This window comes from Micropterus salmoides, unplaced genomic scaffold, assembly GCF_014851395.1.
Source record: "Micropterus salmoides isolate LMB-PRFRI ecotype aquatic unplaced genomic scaffold, ASM1485139v1 Ms_hic_scaffold_3, whole genome shotgun sequence".
NCBI lineage: Eukaryota > Metazoa > Chordata > Actinopteri > Centrarchiformes > Centrarchidae > Micropterus > Micropterus salmoides.
Genome location: NW_024042261.1, coordinates 24571975 through 24590127, shown reverse-complemented (window position 1 = coordinate 24590127; position 18153 = coordinate 24571975). Strand labels below are relative to the sequence as shown.

Genomic DNA, 18153 nt, shown 5'->3' with positions numbered 1-18153 from the left:
GTGGTGTAAAATGTATATGCAAAACACATCCCTCCAAAGATGCTCAATTCTCTGGCTATGGACACATTCCCCTGTAATGAATCTCCGGCACTCAATGCCCTGCACAATGAATCTGGCCACATGCAAGTTCTTACCACCATTATTTGATCTGACTCTATGATAAAGCAATATAAATATCGTCACTGACATTTTCAAATAGCCTACCAAGAAGTATATTGAAGTTGCAGCCTACATTATCAAGACCCAGATGAAACAGGTGTTGTGTATTAATTTGCTGTTCAGTATATTCTGTGTGAACTATACATTAATATGTTAATATGTGTAACTAGTATAAGTGTAATCACAGAAAAAGTCCCTACAAGCTGCTGTAATTAGGACATGTAGTTCATAGGCCTAAAGCTTTGTGCCTCTTCTCTCTGCCGCCAGACTGCTAGGGTTCAACTAAAGGACAGGTGTGTTTGTTCACCAACCCACTGGGACTTTCCTCTTATCCAGGTGTTGTTGGGGTATGTTTGATTGTATCTGCACTGGGATGGCGTGGCTAGCAATAAAACGTGTCAAGGATAATTAGGAGTACAGATAGCGTGATCAATAATAAAAATGTCAAGGGAATTGATTAAGTGTGAAACAATGGTGAAATCAGATTGAGATGTGACAACAGACATCAAGGCAATAAAACACCATTCCAAAGAGAAATACCATTATGTTTGAGGAAAAGACAGGGTTTTTTTTAAATAGAAAGGGACCTTACAAAGGGTTCCACCTTAGAAAGAAAGGAGGTCAAACAGAGGTAAAAAAGGCAGTGCAGAGAAGTTGAAAGTCAGTTGTTGCATGCCAGCATGTCACCTCGGGCCTTTGTTCTTGTAAAAGAATGGAACTTTAATGCATCGATCTCTGACCATCTCCAGTGAATGTTTTGTACTTCAATTATTGTCTATTTTTGTCTAAAATTGTCTATTTTTGCAGAGAATAAAAATGTTGGAAAATAGACTTTTTCATCTAGCCCAGTCCTGAATTTTATCTTCGACACAGGCTACCAAGATCGCACGTTTACTCTATAGTGTCCTACCAAGAATGGCAGCACTGCTGATGAAAAGCAGAGATGGGAAGAACACCACAGGTGTACAAGTATTCCACATTCTCACACAGGCTTCCTAAATTATATCTTTTATCAGTAACCTATACTGGAGTTGGGAATTTTTTGTTGGTTTTCTTGAGAATGATTGAAATAACAATAAGTATAATATTGTTTGACTGCGTTCCCATGTTATTTTCATTTGGTTACATGAATGGCTGGTCGCTCTCACCATCCTGAAAAAGAGAAACTATTTTAATATTTATTTATAACACTTAAATATAAGATAATTTCTCTGAAAACCACTGTTTTAACTTTAACCAAGCATTTAAGTAAATTGTCACATGAAATGTAAACAACTGTAGGCCCAGATTATTAGCCTACTGTTGCTCAAGTACTTAAGTACTTTTATGCAACTTTAGAAATCTATTCCACTGCATCTCAGAGGTACATATGGTACTTTTTACTCCACTACATTTGTATGACAGCTCTTTAGTTACCTTTTTGATTCCCTCCCTGTCAAGTGAAAGCCATGTATTTCCTGATGAGGTGATTCTGAATGTCTGTGATACACTGAAGTGTTCCTTTCTATGTTATATGACAGTTCTCATTCTTGAGCTAAATAAACTATTCAAACACCCTTTGGTTTAGCTGGAAAATGCATCGTCACAAAGCTGAAAACAGGGCAGTTTTTCTGAGGTCATGAAAAGTTGACTTTTTAGAGATAGATGGTTCTCACAGCACAGCCATATGATGCATGGCTGCAGATTAAACTACCCAACAGTACAGTGGGTACGGAAAGTATTCAGACCCCTTTAAATTTTTCACTCTTTGTTTCATTGCAGCCATTTTCCAAAAATCAAAAAAGTTCATTTTATTTCTCAGTAATGTACACTCAGCACCCCATCTTGACAGGATATCCCTGTACTTGGCCGCATTCATCTTTCCCTCGATTGCAACCAGTCGTCCTGTCCCTGCAGCTGAAAAACACCCCCACAGCATGATGCTGCCACCACCATGCTTCACTGTTGAGAATGTATTGGACAGGTGATGAGCAGTGTCTGGTGTTCTCCACACATACCGCTTAGAATTAAGGCCAAAAAGTTCTATCTTGGTCTCATCAGACCAGAGGATCTTATTTATCACCATCTTGGAGTCCTTCAGGTGTTTTTTTTAGAAAACTCCATGCGGGCTTTCATGTGTCTTGTACTGAGGAGAGGCTTCCGTCGGGCCACTCTGCCATAAAGCCCCGAATGGTGGATTGCTGCAGTGATGGTTGACTTACTACAACTTTCTCCCATCTCCCGACTGCATCTCTGGAGCTCAGCCACAGTGACCTTTGGGTTCTTCTTTACCTCTCTCACCAAGGCTCTTCTCCCCCGATAGCTCAGTTTGGCCGGACGGCCAGCTCTAGGAAGTGTTCTGGTCGTCCCAAACGTCTTCCATTTGAGGATTATGGAGGCCACTGTGCTCTTAGGAACCTTAAGTGCAGCAGAAATTTTTTGTAACCTTGGCCCGATCTGTGCCTTGCCACAATTCTGTCTCTGAGCTCTTCAGGCAGTTCCTTTGACCTCATGATTCTCATTTGCTCTGACATGCACTGTGAGCTGTAAGGTCTTATATAGACAGGTGTGTGGCTTTCCTAATCAAGTCCAATCAGTATAATCAAACACAGCTGGACTCAAATGAAGGTGTAGAACCATCTCAAGGATGATCAGAAGAAATAGACAGCACCTGAGTTAAATATGAGTGTCACAGCAAAGGGTCTGAATACTTATGACCATGTGATATTTCAGTTTTTCTTTTTTAATAAATTTGCAAAATTTCTACTTTTTTCTGTCAAGATGGGGTGCTGAGTGTACATTACTGAGAAATAAAATGAACTTTTTTGATTTTTGGAAAATGGCTGCAATGAAACAAAGAGTGAAAAATTTAAAGGGGTCTGAATACTTTCCGTACCCACTGTATATAAAGTAGTAAAAATGAGCTCAACCATTAACATCTACTGCAGTAAAATGCAATATACACATTAATGCAGCTGAAATATTTATCTAGAAACATCATACATAAAATAGAAACAATATATGAAAATTTGATTTAACTACACATTTCTGGTAGATTATTATGAATTACCTTAGTATTCGATTCCGAACACAGCCCTAGTCAGAGCATCATGAGCATTATCTTCTGTTGTGAGCTAAACCAGTTCTACTGCCACTTTGAGAGTCAATCGGACACCATTTTGCGTGTTGTATGTATGATATGATATTACAATTGTCCTACACAGCAGCTGGAGATGACTCAGTTGACGTCTTCTATCTCTGGGAAATTTGCTTCACTCCCACCAAATGATCCTGCTCAGTGGTGACAACATCTGTCTGACCAAGTAAGGACTGACTTGGTTTGCAGGGGTCCCTGATTTTAAATATTGCTGATTGAACCTTTTCAATCATTTATTTGCACACAGTGTTCTTTTCATGGCCCTTCATGTTGCCAGTTCATTGTGTGACAGGGGCCCCAAGATCATGATTATTTATAGGGCCAGTCCTGTGTGGGGGCTGGTGTCAGTCCCAGCTACAGAAAATAATGCTTAGTGTAAATTAATGTAGATCAGGGGCAGACTATGGGGTTTTTACCTAGAAGTTACTGATTTAGCTTAGTAAGGACAAACAGGCTGTGGCTCATGGTTGCCCGTTTTGAATTAAACTAACAACATGATGATCATGTTGTCAGTAGCTAATATTACATATAGCACCAATACCAAGTTGTGAAAGAGGCATAACTTGGGGTTGCAAACTCATACGATCAGTCAATTCAGCAAATAATGCATGAGTTTGCCCCCCCCTGTCGGTTGTGGGGCCCCAAGCAGGCTCAGTTAGCATATAGGAGAGGCCGCCTCTGATAAAGCAGTTCTTTCTTTACCAGACTTCACTAATCTATCAGGCAATCTTTGATAAGTTTTTCTTTTATTACTGTGATTTTGTTTTTCCCAAATAAATGGCAGCTTGACAGGTATGAGACATCTGGTCTGAAAGTGTGAGCAAGAGGGCAGCAATGGAAAGCTGACATCAGGACATGATGACTCTTCATTTGAAGTCTTATGATCTGAGTTAAACAGCTCAAAACAATAATTCTGTCAATTTCTGCCAAATATTCTGAAACTACTGGATAATTTTTGTTTAAATGACTTTTATAGTGGATTATGCAGTTCACCACTATCCCCTAAAACAGGTTGGCTGGCTGGTCCACTGTAATGTGAGGAGATGATGCCATTCAACCTAGAGGGGCACTTTGCCATGTTTTATCAACCATAGGAGTATCCAAGAGAAAACCTTTTGTACATGGATCACTATAGACAGAGGTGATGGCCTTTTAACAATATGGCAAACTGATGTCAGTCCTGACTATGACAATATCTCTGGATGATATCTGTACAGCATATATTATTAATAATAGACCAACTTAAATCACAGTATAGACCTTCAGAATGACTAAATTATAGAAAATCTTACATATATAAAGAATATGGATCCGGGAGGATGTCGAGCAACTTTAGGACTAACTGGTTGATTGGTTCATTCAAAGACTTCTACCTGACAGTGTGTTCTCTTCGTTTGCGAATAGTAATGAAATATAAGACATTTCTAAATCAAAATAAAATCTAACTAAGTCGATTTGAACGTTTAAAACATAATTTCTTCTCTAAGTCGTCTGAGTGGCTAAATATAGACCTCACTGTGGTTTTCCTTTTGGACTACAGGAGTCCTGAGTCACCAAGCCAATATGATGAAATCAGGAGAGCGAAACAGTAATGGATAAATGCTGTCTTCATGGCGCTCCTGGTACTAGGCTACAACCCAAGTCTTGCTGTAATGAGTGGGTGTTTAGCTGAGTAGCATTTCCCACTGGCACGCGAGAATCAAATACAAATCTATTGTTCTAACAATGTTCCATTGATTTTATACTCGAGCCTTGATTCCAAAGAGGACCTCCTATTTTATATCTATGTGCTCCCTAATACATATTTTATTTAGCCTAGTAATGGTAAATTATAGGTAGCCTAGGACTAATTACGGTATAACTAGCCTAAATAGTTTTAATAGAGTAAGGCGTACTAAAAGCTTTGGTTTAAAGATCAGTTAAATCAGATTTTAATCCCACTTTGTTCTTCAGACGTTCCTTGACACAAGGGCAGGTTATGATACAAAATCGACTATGTTAGGCTATATATTTGTTATTTATATATCTATGCAAAACTAAACTGTCCTGCTTACACTTATATTAATTTTTTTTTTTTCATTTTCCACTCCTACATTTGTGTGGGAAAACGCCTCCACACTGCGAATACCCACGTCTTCCTTCCTCATGTGCAAAAATGTCCCTGTCTCTCTTGTTACAACAAATGTTTCACTCAATTTATACCTGAGCTTTGTTCCAAAAGATGACCTCTTATTTTATAGGCTACATCTGTATTTTGTAATGGTAAACTATGTAATTACATTTTCGTAAGAACTAAGTCTTAAATAAATCAAGTTGAATTAGTTATATTAGTTAATAGTTAAAAAGGTCGACACGTTTCAATCCCACTTTGTCCTTCAGACGCTGATATATTCAATATAAGTACTTTTAAACCAATATCTTATTTTAAAGTTAAGCAGAACTATACTATCCTGTTTCCAGTTATATTAAAACGACGTTTCTATGTCCCATTCATTAATTATTGTGGAGAAACACCTCGCTTTCACTGTTATGAATGTTAATGCAGAGCCATAAAATAATTAACAACAGCTATCAATTCGTTTTCAACTAATCGTTCTTTTACCTCAGAGACATTTTTCAACTGAACAGTTCATCCTGCTGTCGGGTAAGAACTGCATTCAGTTGTTTTGTTGTGTCCCAGCCTGGTTCAGCAGATCCTTGCTGATAAGGATTTTCCCAAACAAACCAGCAGGACAAAATATTACAGGAAACGCACTGAGGAGGCCTACATGAGCGAAAATTGTACTGTGAGCCACATAATCAAGGGGGATATATGACAACCCATGATTTAACTTTTTTTTTTCTGCCTTTTTGCGGGGGGCGTGGGGGGCAGAATGTCTCATGCCAGGTAATTTCTTTCTCGCCACGTTTTCCCCCTGCAACCTCTTACTGAAGAAGGGGAGCAGATCTATAAAGCCATAACACAAAATGTTATAGAGCTAACGTGAAACATACATTTATTGAGACAGAAGTGTACAATCACACTTAAAAGCTTTGTCACAGAGAACATAGGCCTATCTCTCCTATTGGTGTGATTGACATCCAGGCGTTGTTTAAGCCCGCTGTGATTTTGTCCTGTTAAGTAGGCTTACTAAGTACATTTACTTAAATAGGTAGGCCTACTTGTACTTTACGTCCATCCATCCATCCATCCATCCATCGTCAACCGCTTATCCTGCGTACCGGGTCGCGGGGGGCTGGAGCCTATCCCAGCTGGTATCGGGCGAAAGGCGGGGTACACCCTGGACAGGTCGCCAGTCCATCGCAGCTTGTACTTTACTTGAATATCTTAATTTCAAGCTACTTTATACTTCTTTTTGCTACACTACATTTATTTAACCGATTGGCTTATAGTTAGTCCTTACAGATTAAAAAAACCCAAAACTAATGAGGCAGACATTATCTAGGAGATCAAATGAAGAGTCAGCAGGAAGCTCCGACGATAAACTGTCAGGAATCAGTGAAGAAGCAGTCAGGATGCCACCTGAGGTTGTGGTGAGACACATCTGTGCTGGTAAAAAAATGTTACGGTTAAAGAAAAGTAAGGAATTCGACACAGTCACCAGAAACATAGACCTAAAGGCATGCACTTACGAAACTTGAACGTCAGAATATAAAATAAGTAGGCCTAGGCTATGTCATCCACTGAAAAAAATAAAAGATAAATGAGCAGCATGAACATTATGGTGTCACTTTTCACCAGATGAATCCTCCCTTTTTTCCGTCATTCAACCAAGAATGTAAAAATTAGTAGGAATGGTAGTCCCTACCAACATCGACCTCTGAATTTTCTCTAGCATCTATCTCTGGGTAGCTGGCTCTGCGTACCCCTGTCTTGGACACCTTTGCTCTGTCTGGTTCTCATTGTACCACGTAAGTTAATTCCCAAAACATAAGACACAAACGATGAGGGAATACAGTATCATGCTAACCATGTTGACTCAGAAGGGATTATATTAAGTGATATTTGAAAGCAATACGGGAATGCCTGAGAGCCTACTGCATTTTATTCCATTATATTTTGAATTGTCTCCTGCCATCGGAATTGTGTGCTTCTCTTTACACAAATAGATACAAAAAATAGATATCTTTACACATAGGCTTAAAGATTTTTCCACCATGAATTGATGCAAAAAGGCAGATATGGGTACAGGGAAAAAATCGCCTGAATGCAGGAAATGAGGTGTTTAATGCCCAGAATTTTCTGAGGGACGACCCAGACACCCGCGTAAGCTCCAGTGTCGAAACAACATATGGCTTTGTATTCAAACTTTATCTCCACAGGGTGGTGGGGTAAAAAATCATGTATTCCGACTTTAAATCCTGCTGAAGTATATTCCACATGAGTGGACAAAATGTTTCAACACCTCAGTCGTAAAGTGGTATTATCAATCAATTATTAAATATACATTTCACGTATTTTCTGTAACCTGTAACAGTACGTTGCATCTTTTTATTAACATAGGCTATTATACTTTTATAAAGCGAATAAAAGCATATTTCTGTGAAGGCTATTTGTTGGTGTGAATACACTCACTGGAATGTCCGGATGTGACAGGTTTAATGCGACTGTTACTGAGCTTTTTTAAGTGTCATATTTGTAGGTGATATCACGTGGGAGGAGTGGCTAATTGGTGCTATTTAATCATGGGCCTATCTGTTTGCATCTTGTTGCATTTCATACTCTGGTGCTGCTGTCTGTTAGATTCTCCAAAAAAAAGACTCCCAGATGGTACTGCTGTGGGCTCTCGTGTTGGGTATGCTTTTTCAGCTGGATTTTTAGTTGTGTAAGAGACTGTTTGAAAACAATATAATCATGCTTCTTGTTACATCCTTTCAGCTTGGCTGGCTTGCGGCTTCACCACTGTCTGTGGTAAGTAAGGCTGAGTAATTTTCCTTGATTGTCTGAGCTCCTGGCGCAGGGTCACTCATTGGGTAGCCCCTCTTACAACTGATTGCCTATTGTTTTATGTGATGTACTGGTTCAATTTTTCTCGTCCTGGCTGGGATGCTTTATAAAGTAGTGTTCGCTGCAGCTCAGTTTGCTTGTTTTACTATTGTCGTGGGGTCCAAAAACCAGGATTACACTGTAGGCTACTTGTGGGGTCCCAGTTTTTTAGGGACCAGAATGCTGGACCCCACAAGATTAGGGGGCTTTAGGGGGTCAAGACTTGGTTTTAGGATTCAGGTTAGAATTACGTTAAGGTTAGGTGTAGGGCTAAGGTTAGGTATGTAGTTGTTATGGTAAATCTTACGGTAAGTAGCTGGGGAATTTGTGTGTGTGTGTGTGTGTGTTTGTGTGTGTGTGTGTGTGAGACTAAATACTTTTGCTGCTTCTGTGCGCTGGAAATTAACTTTTCTTTCAGTCTGCATTCTGCACAGCGCATGTCAAATTCGTAGAAAGAAATTAGGACGTGTAGTTATTTTCTTTATTGTATCATTACATGCAGTTGTCTTCTCTTTTTTTCGCCTTGTGTTGAAATTGGAAAAACCCTCAGACATTGTTTGGCGCCTAATGCGTGTGCCTTGCGATGCTATTGCAGCACATTACAAAGGCAACTATTCAACATTTTACCTCAGGCTTTATTGTGGCAAAGTGACATGGGAATGGAGTAGGTGGCATGATCAAAGGGTGGTGTTTTGAAGGGTTGGATTGACATGCAGGTGCCTATAATTTTGACACCTGACATAGGCTATAGCCTAAAGGGATCCTGGTATTAAGGTGGAAATCAACACTGACAATGGCAATATGTTATGTAGCTTATCTATAGCCTATGTGTTTTATATACCCATATGTGTCTTTATATACCCATTGTGTTTTTCCATATAGTGAATTAGGCTATGTTGATAAAGGTCAGGGTGTCATTGCATTTTACCCAGGACTACAAGCTTGAAGTGTTGTTTTTGGTATAACGTAGCCTCCAAACGGTCACCTCCACAAATTGTTGCCAGTGTAAGTGATTTAGACTATAGCTTATAACTTGGAACTTTTGTGTTTGTTGACAGAGTCTGATGTGGGAGGAAATGCAACTTCTAAAAACGACTGTTACCGGTGAGTAACCTTTCCTGTGTTTGCGTGTGTGTGAACCATAGACTGTATATAAAAAGGTGTGAACATGTATTAGTTAATCAAGTTGCCCATTGTGACTGTGTAAGCAGATTTATGTACATTGCTCAAAACAATTAAGGAAACACTTGTATAATTCAATGAGAACAAAATGATTTGACAACAGTCATTGGAGTTCAAAATCAGCACCTGATTGAGGGCTGGATTCAAAACCACACCAAAAATGTTAAAAAAATGAAATCACAGGCTGATCCAACTTGCGTGACTTTTATCACGGGGACTCATAATGTGACTTAGCAGTGTGTATGGCCCCCATGTGCTGTTTGCTTTCCCGACAACGTTTGATGGATGGTGTCCTAGGGGATCTCCTCCCAGACTTGAATCAGGGCATCCATGAGCTCCTGGACAATCTGTGCCGCTGCTTGGCAGCACTGGATGCACCGAAACACAATGTCCCAAAGGTTCTCAATTGGATTCAGGTCTAGGGAACTTGAGGGCACACTGCCCTCCTCTTCGGGAAACGTCCTTCCTGAGCTTCAGGCATACAGGCGTCCGTCACACCTCCCACCAATTGTACTTCTCTCATCCCAGGGTGCCGCAGTCTGACACAAGGGACCCTTATTCATGAGGGGGGGGGGGGGGGGTTGCTGCCACCCAGAGGACTTTAAACAATGTAGTCAGAATGACTCATGACCTGTGTAGTCTGGACTCCAGTAATCTTGTAGCAGATTTTGATAATGCTGCTGGGGCTGTTCTTGTCTTTCACAGGCAATCCATAAAAACAGCAGCAACTTTCAGTACACAAATGATAAAAACTACATAAGATACTCTAGGAGACATTGAAAGAATTCAGCTTTTGCATCATTTGGATCCTTAGTTGTCCCTGTTTTGAGACTGACTCTATGTCTATATCAAACTTGACACATGGTTCCTAAGTACTTGTACGTCTCTACACTTTCAACATTTTCTCCATTAATGATGGTGGCTTCTGGGTTTAAACATCCAGGAACTGCCTACACACTCTAGCTACATGAGGCGAGGCATTGCTCTGCTCCAGGAGGAGCCCAGGACCCACTGCACCAGCGTAAGGTTTTACAGTGGCTCTGAGGATTTCATCCCGGTAGCTAACAGCATGACTTCTCCAGATTTTTTCACGTCTGTCACATGTGCTCACTGTGAACCTGCTCTCATCTGTGAAGAGAATGAGGCACCAATGGCAGACCTGCCAATTGTGGTGTTCTCTGGTGAATGCCAATCGAGCTACACAGTGCTGCCCTGTGAGCACAGATCCTAGCTAATATCAGGTCAGCTGTTGGGTTGATGCCCCTTTATGGCCTTGTCCATCTCTCCTTGTGTAATGGTCCATCTCCTGGTATTTCATCCATGCTATTTAGACTGTGCTGCGAGACACAGCAAACCTTCTTGCAATGCGTGGAATTGCTATCCTGGAGGTGCTGGACTATCTCTGCAACCTGAATGGGCTGCAGATACCGCCTCATGCTACCAGTAGTGACAAGGACACAAGCAAAATGCAATCAAACAATCAGTCAGGAAGGATAAAGAGAGAGCACCTGCAAAACCATTTGCTTATACGTCCTAACTCGACAGATTGATATTCTTGAAGTTTATTTGACTTGATGTTATACTGTGATGATTAAATGTACCCTTAATTTTATTGAGCAGTGTTTCTGCTTACACCGTCACAATGTGCAGACTTCCTGTGGCGGACAAAGCGCAAGTGCCCATATCATAAATCATTAAAGTTTATGGTGAAGACTTGTTTTAAGGTTAGGGTAAGGTTGGGTTAGTAGTGGTAATGATTAGGTTGTATCTTCAGGAAATTAATGCAGTCAATATAACAATTATATGATATCCTCTGATGTGTGTCGCATGTGTCTTATACACTGAACCATCGCCACCACTTTCAGAGGTTAAGTCCATAGGTTAGGAGCTAGAGGATACATTATGTCAGTGAAGTTCCTCACATGTATGGAAGTATAAACATGTGTAATGACAGGAGGATATAAAAGGGCTATGCATAGGATGCACTAATGCTGTTTTGAAGCTGATACTAAAGTCTGATATTTTCCATATCAAACAATACTGATAAAATCATTGTTTTCCAGCAGCAATCAGAATATCAGTCATGCTTGTCCTTGTATAAGTTGCCAGTGACTATAAACTTTGGTCACAATATATATGATCTCCAGAGGATTATTCCTAATGACGCTGGTGACCCCTCTCCACGTTCCCCAGGTCAAAGACTCAATAGTTGAGGCCATGGCCTCTCAAATTCTAAGCTCAGGTTCACCATGGATTTTGGTCTATCAATTGATTCAGGGTATCCATCCCAATGTTTCCACTAAAAGCTTTTGCCTAGTGTATCGTCAGGCTAAAATATCCACTTTGACAAAATAAATGTTTCCTTCCATCTCATTTTATTTACTGAGCTTAATAAAACCATTTCTGTAGTGCCATCCTCTGAGAATAGCAACGCGTTTCGGTAATATTATTAAATTCTCTCAGCCCACCCTCTGTTCTCTTTGGTGTACACTTTTAAGATTGTTGCTGTTGAAAATCCCTAAACCTACCCTGCTGGAATCTTAAAATGTGATCACAGGTCATTTTTCCCTGTGTAATACATTCATATGCACAGCAAGGGTGTAACTGTTATGTTTAAGTACTGGTATGGGTGTGTATGGGTATGTTTTCACCAAAGTCCATCAGAGGGCAGTATTACAAAGGGTAAGAGGTGAAATGTGCATAGACATGGCAGGAGAAAATTTTAATCAGTAAAATTACTGAATTTTCTATATTGACCGTTAATGATGATAACTTGGAGTATGTTGTCAATGTCTTGCAGAAAAATCTGTATGGATATGCATTATGACATCTGCGAGGCTGTGTACTGTGAGAATCATCTTCGTCTAGGGGCAGGGCGTTCATGTTGTGGCAAGCAGGCTTTCAACCCTGCAGTAGCCACGTGTTGTAAAGTAACACATGGATACAACATAACAGGTAATGACCACACATTGTGTCAAATGTCAAGATATGGGAATGTTGATTTTGTGATTTTATATAAAATGGAGGGGAGCTGTTGAATGTGGTTAATTAAGTAAGATAAGTTAATAATATTTATAAAGGTACTTAATGGCACAAAGAACAAAGGCTTTGTGTGGCAGCTACTCTTGTTTCAACGTCGGTGCTCTTCCTCAGGCAGCGTCAAGATGTTTATGCTGACTTGCCTACAAATAGTGCAAAAGCAGGAAGCATATGATGATTGCATCATAAACATGGCAACCATAATTATAAAACAGCAGTAAGATGCTTACGCTTTCAGTAAGGAGTACTGGAAACACGTTCTTCTTACATATTACACATGATCAGACTCTATTAGTAAAGATAGAAATATTGTAAGAGATAATAATCCTGAGGAAGCCTACTGAATAATTTAACTTACAGATCAAAGAAATTAAGACACAATATCCATCCAATGGAAAAGAACCAGTATCTAGAATTTTATGTAAAAACATTAATGTTTTTTTCCCACTGATCGTTTTATAATTTTGCTATTGATTTATAAATTCACATTAAAATGTACACACTGTACAGAAACAGGTTGTGATAATGAAAATATAAAAACCGAGAATCGAAGAAGAATTTGTCAGCTAAAACCAGCTCTGTGAATATTTTGTGTTTCACTCATCTTCACTTGCTTAATGTACAGAACATATAGTGCAGATGAAGTGCTTTCTAACTGACTTAAGCACCTATTGTAAAAAAAAAAAAAATAGAAGCACTTTCAGCTATTACTGTGGTGCAATTGTCTGTATCTTGATGTCATCTACGTTTTCACAGCTCATGTTACAGAGGGTCTTAGTGAACAGGTATCATCTTGCTGTGGACTGAAGGCCTACAACTCACTCAATGAAATATGCTGCCAGTCAACCATCGTAGTCAAACCAGCGCCTAAGGCCCAATGCTGTGGTAAAGGTGAGTAGAGCTGGACACAAATGATGGATATAAAACATCATATCCATGTTGTTATGGTAATGTATGTCATTCCCACTAAAAATTTGACACTAATTGGCTTTGTTTCCATTCATTTTTAGTAACCGGAAAGGTATAACCAGACACCTATGACGGAGGTGTTTGGGCAGTAACAGTGAGGCTTAGTAGACTACAAAAAGTTTTGATTCGGCTAATGTTGCAACTGTTTTTCCTCAGTTTTAGACAAATGTACATGTAATGCATGTTCTGTTCTGTTCTATTCTATCTAAACATGTGTGGTCTGCAGGATATGCAGTAGGTTGTCAGCTGAGTTGTGGCTGAGATAAAACTTTAAAGAATCATCCTGATCTTTTCCACAGAGGCATTTGATGAAGAGAAGCAGCTGTGCTGTGGTCCGAAAAAGAAAATCCTGACAAGGAACTCCAGTGACCACGAGTGCTGTGGATATGACCAATACAACACGAAGACTCAGTGGTGCTGTGTGGGGGATCGAATACTTGAGATACATCCTATAAATTCCAGTAGCTGTAAAGGTGAGCTCTTATGGCCCTATACACTGTGGGACAACAGCGATCTTACAAGTTTTCTGCATTTCACACTGTGCAAGACGGAGCAATAAAGTCTTGGTTGTTTCAGATGTCAATCTTGAGGCATATTGGATTGAGCAGTGATTGCCCATTGTATCTCAGCTCTATGATGTAAATACGACCCCAAAAAAGCAAGCAGAGACATGTCAATAAACGTGCACTGCTGTTTAGAAAAAGCTGCATAAAACAACTTTCCTACTGATGCTGTTTTTTCTAAATGGCTCTTAGAATAGATACAATCCTGTGTACACATGCCAAAGTGGTATTTGCATGAATACTGTACATCTATGGGTGTTTACAGTGTCGCATTTGGCAAGTGTATTCTATGCATGAACTTAACGGTTCCTTTGCTATGAGAACAATTAGATGGCTAATATTGCCACAAAAATGCGAGATGTGTGAAAGTCCCTGTATACATTGCTACCAAAGTGGTATTTGCATGAATACAGTACATCTATGGGTGTTTACAGTGTCGCATTTGGCAAGTGTATTCTATGTAATTTCATTAACATTAACAGTGAGGCTTAGTAGACTACAAAAAGTTTTGATTCGGCTAATGTTGCAACAGTTTTTCCTCAGTTTTAGACAAATGTACATGTAATGCATGTTCTGTTCTGTTCTATTCTATCTAAACATGTGTGGTCTGCAGGATATGCAGTAGGTTGTCAGCTGAGTTGTGGCTGAGATAAAACTTTAAAGAATCATCCTGATCTTTTCCACAGAGGCATTTGATGAAGAGAAGCAGCTGTGCTGTGGTCCGAAAAAGAAAATCCTGACAAGGAACTCCAGTGACCACGAGTGCTGTGGATATGACCAATACAACACGAAGACTCAGTGGTGCTGTGTGGGGGATCGAATACTTGAGATACATCCTATAAATTCCAGTAGCTGTAAAGGTGAGCTCTTATGGCCCTATACACTGTGGGACAACAGCGATCTTACAAGTTTTCTGCATTTCACACTGTGCAAGACGGAGCAATAAAGTCTTGGTTGTTTCAGATGTCAATCTTGAGGCATATTGGATTGAGCAGTGATTGCCCATTGTATCTCAGCTCTATGATGTAAATACGACCCCAAAAAAGCAAGCAGAGACATGTCAATAAACGTGCACTGCTGTTTAGAAAAAGCTGCATAAAACAACTTTCCTACTGATGTTGTTTTTTCTAAATGGCTCTTAGAATAGATACAATCCTGTGTACACATGCCAAAGTGGTATTTGCATGAATACTGTACATCTATGGGTGTTTACAGTGTCGCATTTGGCAAGTGTATTCTATGCATGAACTTAACGGTTCCTTTGCTATGAGAACAATTAGATGGCTAATATTGCCACAAAAATGCGAGATGTGTGAAAGTCCCTGTATACATTGCTACCAAAGTGGTATTTGCATGAATACAGTACATCTATGGGTGTTTACAGTGTCGCATTTGGCAAGTGTATTCTATGTAATTTCATTAACATTAACAGTGAGGCTTAGTAGACTACAAAAAGTTTTGATTCGGCTAATGTTGCAACAGTTTTTCCTCAGTTTTAGACAAATGTACATGTAATGCATGTTCTGTTCTGTTCTATTCTATCTAAACATGTGTGGTCTGCAGGATATGCAGTAGGTTGTCAGCTGAGTTGTGGCTGAGATAAAACTTTAAAGAATCATCCTGATCTTTTCCACAGAGGTTTTGATAAAGAGAAGCATCTGTGCTGTGGTCCAAACATGACAATCCTGACAAGGAACTCCAGTGACCACGAGTGCTGTGGATATGACCAGTACAACATGAAGACTCAGTGGTGCTGTGTGGGGGATCGAATACTTGAGATACATCCTATAAATTCCAGTAGCTGTAAAGGTGAGCTCTTATGGCCCTATACACTGTGGGACAACAGCGATCTTACAAGTTTTCTGCATTTCACACTGTGCAAGACGGAGCAATAAAGTCTTGGTTGTTTCAGATGTCAATCTTGAGGCATATTGGATTGAGCAGTGATTGCCCATTGTATCTCAGCTCTATGATGTAAATACGACCCCAAAAAAGCAAGCAGAGACATGTCAATAAACGTGCACTGCTGTTTAGAAAAAGCTGCATAAAACAACTTTCCTACTGATGCTGTTTTTTCTAAATGGCTCTTAGAATAGATACAATCCTGTGTACACATGCCAAAGTGGTATTTGCATGAATACTGTACATCTATGGGTGTTTACAGTGTCGCATTTGGCAAGTGTATTCTATGCATGAACTTAACGGTTCCTTTGCTATGAGAACAATTAGATGGCTAATATTGCCACAAAAATGCGAGATGTGTGAAAGTCCCTGTATACATTGCTACCAAAGTGGTATTTGCATGAATACAGTACATCTATGGGTGTTTACAGTGTCGCATTTGGCAAGTGTATTCTATGTAATTTCATTAACATTAACAGTGAGGCTTAGTAGACTACAAAAAGTTTTGATTCGGCTAATGTTGCAACAGTTTTTCCTCAGTTTTAGACAAATGTACATGTAATGCATGTTCTGTTCTGTTCTATTCTATCTAAACATGTGTGGTCTGCAGGATATGCAGTAGGTTGTCAGCTGAGTTGTGGCTGAGATAAAACTTTAAAGAATCATCCTGATCTTTTCCACAGAGGTTTTTGATAAAGAGAAGCATCTGTGCTGTGGTCCAAACATGACAATCCTGACAAGGAACTCCAGTGACCACGAGTGCTGTGGATATGACCAGTACAACATGAAGACTCAGTGGTGCTGTGTGGGGGATCGAATACTTGAGATACATCCTATAAATTCCAGTAGCTGTAAAGGTGAGCTCTTATGGCCCTATACACTGTGGGACAACAGCGATCTTACAAGTTTTCTGCATTTCACACTGTGCAAGACGGAGCAATAAAGTCTTGGTTGTTTCAGATGTCAATCTTGAGGCATATTGGATTGAGCAGTGATTGCCCATTGTATCTCAGCTCTATGATGTAAATACGACCCCAAAAAAGCAAGCAGAGACATGTCAATAAACGTGCACTGCTGTTTAGAAAAAGCTGCATAAAACAACTTTCCTACTGATGCTGTTTTTTCTAAATGGCTCTTAGAATAGATACAATCCTGTGTACACATGCCAAAGTGGTATTTGCATGAATACTGTACATCTATGGGTGTTTACAGTGTCGCATTTGGCAAGTGTATTCTATGCATGAACTTAACGGTTCCTTTGCTATGAGAACAATTAGATGGCTAATATTGCCACAAAAATGCGAGATGTGTGAAAGTCCCTGTATACATTGCTACCAAAGTGGTATTTGCATGAATACAGTACATCTATGGGTGTTTACAGTGTCGCATTTGGCAAGTGTATTCTATGTAATTTCATTAACATTAACAGTGAGGCTTAGTAGACTACAAAAAGTTTTGATTCGGCTAATGTTGCAACAGTTTTTCCTCAGTTTTAGACAAATGTACATGTAATGCATGTTCTGTTCTGTTCTATTCTATCTAAACATGTGTGGTCTGCAGGATATGCAGTAGGTTGTCAGCTGAGTTGTGGCTGAGATAAAACTTTAAAGAATCATCCTGATCTTTTCCACAGAGGCATTTGATGAAGAGAAGCAGCTGTGCTGTGGTCCGAAAAAGAAAATCCTGACAAGGAACTCCAGTGACCACGAGTGCTGTGGATATGACCAATAACACGAAGACTCAGTGGTGCTGTGTGGGGGATCGAATACTTGAGATACATCCTATAAATTCCAGTAGCTGTAAAGGTGAGCTCTTATGGCCCTATACACTGTGGGACAACAGCGATCTTACAAGTTTTCTGCATTTCACACTGTGCAAGACGGAGCAATAAAGTCTTGGTTGTTTCAGATGTCAATCTTGAGGCATATTGGATTGAGCAGTGATTGCCCATTGTATCTCAGCTCTATGATGTAAATACGACCCCAAAAAAGCAAGCAGAGACATGTCAATAAACGTGCACTGCTGTTTAGAAAAAGCTGCATAAAACAACTTTCCTACTGATGCTGTTTTTTCTAAATGGCTCTTAGAATAGATACAATCCTGTGTACACATGCCAAAGTGGTATTTGCATGAATACTGTACATCTATGGGTGTTTACAGTGTCGCATTTGGCAAGTGTATTCTATGCATGAACTTAACGGTTCCTTTGCTATGAG

General features: G+C 39.7%; 1 protein-coding gene across 1 annotated transcript; it reads left to right on the top strand.

The window, feature by feature from the left end:
- Window positions 1–8016: 8016 nt before the first annotated feature.
- LOC119883273 (galaxin-like) lies at window positions 8017–17668 on the top strand. The gene is made up of 10 exons (XM_038693840.1): window positions 8017–8091; window positions 8175–8207; window positions 9341–9386; window positions 12265–12419; window positions 13260–13394; window positions 13772–13945; window positions 14722–14920; window positions 15672–15844; window positions 16621–16794; window positions 17571–17668. Exons 1-10 carry the CDS (start codon window positions 8064–8066, stop codon window positions 17666–17668), a joined length of 1215 nt encoding a protein of 404 aa, XP_038549768.1. The 5' UTR covers window positions 8017–8063.
- The last annotated feature ends 485 nt before the right edge of the window (window positions 17669–18153 follow it).

Coding starts and splice junctions, on each gene's coding strand:
- LOC119883273 (XM_038693840.1), top strand. CDS start 8,064: ATGGTACTGCTGTGGGCTCTCGTGTTGG. Junction 8,208..9,340: donor CGGCTTCACCACTGTCTGTG/GTAAGTAAGGCT, acceptor GTTTGTTGACAG/AGTCTGATGTGGGAGGAAAT. Junction 9,387..12,264: donor TCTAAAAACGACTGTTACCG/GTGAGTAACCTT, acceptor AATGTCTTGCAG/AAAAATCTGTATGGATATGC.